General features: G+C 33.0%; 1 protein-coding gene across 2 annotated transcripts; it reads right to left on the reverse strand.

Moving 5' to 3' along the window:
• Positions 1-286: 286 nt before the first annotated feature.
• On the reverse strand, positions 287-5,369 carry LOC111365928 (bZIP transcription factor TGA10-like). Of its 2 annotated transcripts, none has more exons than XM_022986491.1 (11): positions 4,904-5,369; positions 4,684-4,784; positions 4,059-4,138; positions 3,826-3,942; positions 3,667-3,735; positions 3,479-3,538; positions 3,275-3,352; positions 3,075-3,144; positions 2,688-2,959; positions 1,617-1,856; positions 287-632 (listed from the first exon to the last, which is right to left on the reverse strand). In XM_022986491.1, exons 1-11 carry the CDS (start codon positions 5,137-5,139, stop codon positions 483-485), a joined length of 1,473 nt encoding a protein of 490 aa, XP_022842259.1. In that variant the 5' UTR covers positions 5,140-5,369; the 3' UTR covers positions 287-482. The 2 variants fall into 2 exon arrangements, with proteins under 2 accessions (XP_022842259.1, XP_022842258.1); XM_022986490.1 differs by having other exon boundaries at positions 4,886-5,369.
• Positions 5,370-5,912: the final 543 nt, after the last annotated feature.

The following is a 5,912-nucleotide window of genomic DNA, read 5'->3' on the forward strand; positions in this document are numbered from 1 at the left end:
TTTGATTCGGATTCGAGTTCGATCGATTCGATTCGATTCGATTCGAGAGATTTGTCCTACTTATGAAAATGTCGTCAATGCTATACCAAGCATGCATCTGCATTGAGGCCAGATGGCCATTTTGTTCACCCAAAAAAAATAATAATAAATGAATAAAAATGGTACTCTGAATTTTTCTGCCTTCTCCTCTTCCTTTCTATTCAATGATTAATGATTAATTTTTCTTTTCCTCTCTATTTCTCAGTCAGAAATGGCGGCATAATTTTCAGAACCCATGAAGAAAAAATGAGCAGAAATGCAGAAAAAAGTTACTTATTCTACTTCTATAATCATTTAATTCAGATATTATTGTCTGTCTGTCTATCTATACAGATTACAGAATATAGAAAAGTAAAAACGAAAATAATTCCGCTAAATATATTTTTAAGGAGAGCGGATTAATTAATTAAGATTAAGATCACTTGATTCGGGTTTTTTCTTTGTCATTCAGGCCTGGGGCGAGCCAGCCAGAGAGAGCTGAGGGCGCGAAGGCGGTGGAAGTACTCGGCAATGGCCAGAAAACAGCGAGCAGCTTGACGGGTGGTCAGAATCTGGTGGAGCCGGTGAAGCGTTTGGTGCCTCAGATTATCAGCCTGTAAGTCAATATTTATTATATTCTAATTAATTATTATATAATAATAATAATCACTATGCATGTATGTTGACTTTAAAGAATATTTACGAGGCACGCTAGTCTGTTTGGTTGTGTTTGAATTTAAGTTGAACTTATTTTAAATTGCTTATTATGTCAAACATGATTTTACATAAGATTTTTTTTTTTTTTTTAAATGTTACTTGAGTTTTTTATATAAATGTTAATTTTACTTTCTCATATATTTAGGTAATTTTTTATATATTAAAAATATGAGTATATAATAACAACATAAATATATTTAGCATCCAAGTTAAGATTTAAAATTCGAGTAATTTTGTCCTGAATAAAGCTACTCTTACAAAGTAGCTTTACAAATGTGAAGATATCAAGTATGTTGGCAAAATATAGGTCACTGATTTAAAATAATTTAAAATTTATTTTTGAAATGATTGATGTGGATATTATTTTGTAACCCAACTTTGTAACCTATCTTTGACAACTTAAAGCTCTGGGGTCAATAATTCAGCATGACATCAAAATGGGTGAGGGTCGTGTCCAAATCTCGTTGATACTATTTATAGAAATCATTTACGTACGAGAGCTTGCCTTTAAATTAAAAAAAATATATTAATTAATTTCAAAATGCACCTAAGAAGTGTGATGAAATATAGAATTTAAATAATTTTTTAAGTCTTAAACTTTCATATTTGACAATTTGACATTGTTTCTTTATAAAATAAAATTAAACCTACATATGCATATATCATATATGTAATTAGAAGGAAATTTTGTCAAAAAATATTACTAGAATATAATTCATTCTAAATCGTGTCACTTATCTTGTTATCTCTTCTATATATCAAAGGACTAATCTTTCGCCCCCATTCGTATTAATTATTATTTAAATATCTAAGATTACGCTCTAAAACGTACTGAATGTGCAACTTTATATATATAACTATAGTAAATTAAGGACACATACCTGTCTAACAAAACCTTCAAAGGTAGAGAGTTTGCTGATAGCTAAAGCCATTTGTCCCATGAAACTATTCATGTCTGATGAGATGTTCAATGAATCCGAGGTAATTGTTTCTGAAAGTGACTGGTTTAGAGCTTCGAGCCCTTGAGAGAGGGCTTCTTCAGCCTCCTGTGTTGATTGCTGTAAGCTATATATCCCCAACAGTTGTTGCTCTGTTAATGGCTCTATTTGACTTGAAATTATCTGCATGACACATAAATAAGAAGAAGAAGAAGCAAGATTATTAATTGATTTTTATTTTATTGTTATTATTATTTTTTTATTTTTGGTGTTCGTATGTTGGTCAGATTCTTCGTCCAATCTTCCGTTGAAGAAGCATAATATATACATCTTTAATAACAAAGATCATCAAAATTTTCATTAAATTGTCATGTACGAGTCTTTCTCTAACTCTCTCTGCACCCACAGCAAGCCCATTAAATTAGTATTAAAAAACATTGGCTTTATAGCAAAGTTCGGAATAAAACCTAACAATACCCTATATTAGAAAACATCAAAATAATTTTCGCCATTCTTTGATAAACATTATTCATGAAATCTCACAAATTCATAGACAGGATATCTCTATATTATATCACCAAAATCATCCCTTTCTTCATGCATCTAAACACATTTTCAAGAATCTAAAAATTAAGCTAACAAGAAGTAATAATGAACCCATTATTTTAGTCTAAGCTTAAAGTTACTTTTAGTTAAGAGGTTATTAAAAGTTACTTTTTTTATTAGTACATTTTACATTTTATATTTTTAGAGCCTGTTTGAAAGTGATTTTGATAATTGATTTTTTGACCGTTAGGAGAAAAGTGGGGTCCACCTGTAGAGAAGAAATCAAATATGACGACTGAAATAGTAAAATAACGGTCAAAAAATCAATTTTTTAGGTGAAAATCGGGCCCAAACAGCCCCTTAAGCTTAGCTAAACATGCCAAAGCTCTCTACCGAGGGTTTTGCATGGATTTCACTGTTTAATGTATGATGTTTATTATAGACTTAAAATGGGGCTTTGGTATATACCTTGATGAGCTCTGATGGTCGGAAACCTCCTATCCACAAGAAACAACGTTCGGCCGGAGTCTTCCACGTGCCCGAAACAAGATGAAAAACGTCGGATTTCACAATCATGCTTTTGAGGTTCATAACTTGATCATAGTGTGCCAAACAGTTGTCTACATAGATTCGAAGCTCATTTTCGGGAACGTGATCTTGCATTGCACTCCCAAGTGCAACCATTAGCCGATGATGTTCCTCCAACCATCTTGCATACTCCATGTCGAAAACAGCAGCATCTAAAGACAAAAACAAACTTTAAAAATAAATAGCTTGTAGAAATATTCGAATTCCTGTCAACCTAATCCTTTTTTTCGAGTTTAAAGTTTCAGAAAATACAAGTTGCATAAGTACCTGAGCTTATGTTAGCAGCAGGAATACTATGATCCCCTCCCAAAAGAGAATTTCCGCCTAAATGAAAACCCTAATGGAAACACATATATTATTAAAACAAAATATTGAATATTATAAGTAAAACTAAAATCAAAACATAATTATATTATCAAATCATTACAAAATAACTGGCATAACCAAAAAAAAAAAATTATTTTCACCTGGCCTCTAGCTCGTTGTAATTCTTGTTCTAATTGAGTAAGTCTGATTCTACTCGACTCTAACTGCTGAACATATGCCTGTAATTAACATAGATGAAAAGGCTTAAGATTTTATAAAGAATATATATAAAGCTGATTATAACATTTATTCTTGCTTTTTTGGATGAATTTGATCAATTCTTGATTATTTTTCCTCATACTTGCCTTTTTCCTAAGCCTGCTTTTCCTTGCTGCTTCTCTATTCTGAGCAAGTCTCCTCAAAATCTGCATGTCAATGGATTATATGTATGTGTGTGTGTGTGTGTGTGTGTGTGTGTATATATATATATATATATATATAAGTAAAAATGTATATATATTTGTGTGTGTATATTTAGATAATATGAGATCACCTTAGGGTCTGGTGTTTTTGGTCCATCTTGTTCTGAACTTGAAGTAGGACCTTTGCGATTTCCCTTACGCTGCCACAATCAAGAAAAAATAATTTAATATACCAATTAAAATATTTCGTTTTTGTTTGTGTGTGTGTGTGTGTATGTGTCCTCCTTAACTGCTTTGGTAGATTGAGGAGCAGAAGCAACATCATTTCTAGGGTTAGAAGGCTCCACGGACGGTCCAGATGATTTCTTGGAAACATTAGTAGACGGAGAAAGCAACCCGGTACTTGCCTACCAATTTATTTTATAATATAAGATTAACAAATCCATTAGCTATAATTAATTTATAAAAAAAATAAAGCTTCTAAGAACAAGAAATGTACATTATTAACGGTTTTGATATATACCTTTGTTGGTGATGATGGCTCTACATGCATGGGCTGAGATGGGAAGATGTTCAATGTAGGTGGTCTCATCCCGGAATTCTCTGCATTCAAAAAAAACCCATAAACGTAAAAGTTAGATGAACGAAATTGTCTAATACTGCATACAAAACGACATCGTACAGAGAAGAGCATCTTCTATTTACAGACGTGATAATAATTGAAGAAAAAGTGTAGGTCGTTAACAAGGGTTTTGGGAATGGTCATGCATTTGAAGCTCTCTGCTAAAAGCAACAGAAAATGGAAAAATAGCAGTGGGAAAAGGATGAGATATGTGTAATTCTCTTTCTTAGTACAATCACAGAAATTCATGTATCATAAATTTTGTTTGTTACATTTGGTGGGCCAAAGGTTCAGAAAACAAGAATCCCAAACCTATTTTCTTGAAAACTGAATAATTTTCCCCTTTCGATAAGATGATCAGGTCAAATAAAGTACAATTAGAAGTTTATTTTTTCCCATGACCCAAAAACCAATTCTCCAAGAGAATCTCAAAGAAATTTGACAAAAAAAAAAAAGAAAAGAAAAAATTGAGGAAATGAAAGTATTTGAGCACACACAGCAAGGGATATCTAGAAATTAAGCTTACGTGTTTGTTCTTCAGTTGTTGACTGATCTTGGCCATCAAGATAAAGAAAAAGGGCTTGATCTAATTCTCCTAAATCATAAGCTCCAGGGTTGTCTTTGCTTCTGCTCGTAGGTACCCAAGAATCGTTAAAGAAGAAAGAATCAAAACTCAAAAGACGCATTTTCTTGAAAAAATTTATAAAGAAATTAGTGATGAAAAATACATGAAGTTTTCAAGAAACCTTGATGATGAAGAAGATGATTGCATCATCCCAAAAGAGATCTGATTAATCTGCCTTTGATGATCATAATTAATCTGCTGCTGCATCTGATGATTTTGCTGCTGATGGTTTTTGTCCAAGACTAGTTGTGTAGAGTGGTTGTTGCCTTTATCGGAAGCCATTACAGGATTTCCAACAAGAAATTGACTTTCCTCTTCTGGTATAATATTTTCAAGTGCAGTACTTGCAAAATCCATATACTATAAATTGAACTGAAACGCTTTTCTCCAATTTAAATAATTCCATAATGATCAATACATATACAGATAGGAAAGAGAGGGAGTCGGTTAGGGTATAATGAAGCTGTAGAGTTTGATGAGAGGATAGAAATGAAAGAATTGAATGCAAAAGATAAAGCTAATTTAAGCTTCTCAACTCTCTCTCAAGAACTAGACGACTTTTTTTCTGTAAAACCCAACAATCTCTCTCTCTCTCTCTCTCTCTCTCTCTCTCTCTCTCTCTCTCTCTCTCTCTCTCTCTCTCTCTCTCTCTCTCTCTCTCTCTCTCTCTCTCTCTCTCTCTCTCTCTCTCTCTCTCTCTCTCTCTCTCTCTCTCTCTCTCTCTCTCTCTCTCTCTATATATATATATATATATAAGGTGTACATATATGTGTATGTATATCTAAAACCACCGAAGAAGCAGGTATACGGCTATTAAGGAAAAAGGTTCGTTGTCTGACCATCTTATTCAAGGCTTATGAAATGTCTGATAAGTCCTTGGTTGTTTAAGGTTTTATTGTTTGCATTTTCATGCAGCTTTTTGCAGAGAAACAAACACATGTACAAGCTGAGGAAGACAATTGTGAGACGGAAAATTGTATATTCATATCTTTCTTTTTCCCCTCCCTTTTTTCTTTTTTTTTTGGTGGGGGGGGGGGGGGGTTTGGGGTTTGGTTTTTCAAGTTATTGAAGTTTGGATTATTTAAGCCAAGAAGAGCCAAGAAGGATCTGGAATACACCAGAATGAGGGC

Source organism: Olea europaea, chromosome 17 (assembly GCF_002742605.1).
Source record: "Olea europaea var. sylvestris chromosome 17, O_europaea_v1, whole genome shotgun sequence".
NCBI lineage: Eukaryota > Viridiplantae > Streptophyta > Magnoliopsida > Lamiales > Oleaceae > Olea > Olea europaea.

Coding starts and splice junctions, on each gene's coding strand:
- LOC111365928 (XM_022986490.1), bottom strand. CDS start 5,139: ATGGATTTTGCAAGTACTGCACTTGAAAATATTATACCAGAAGAGGAA. Junction 4,785..4,885: donor AGGTTTCTTGAAAACTTCAT/GTATTTTTCATC, acceptor ACCTACGAGCAG/AAGCAAAGACAACCCTGGAG. Junction 633..1,616: donor TTGAAGGTTTTGTTAGACAG/GTATGTGTCCTT, acceptor ATTGACTTACAG/GCTGATAATCTGAGGCACCA.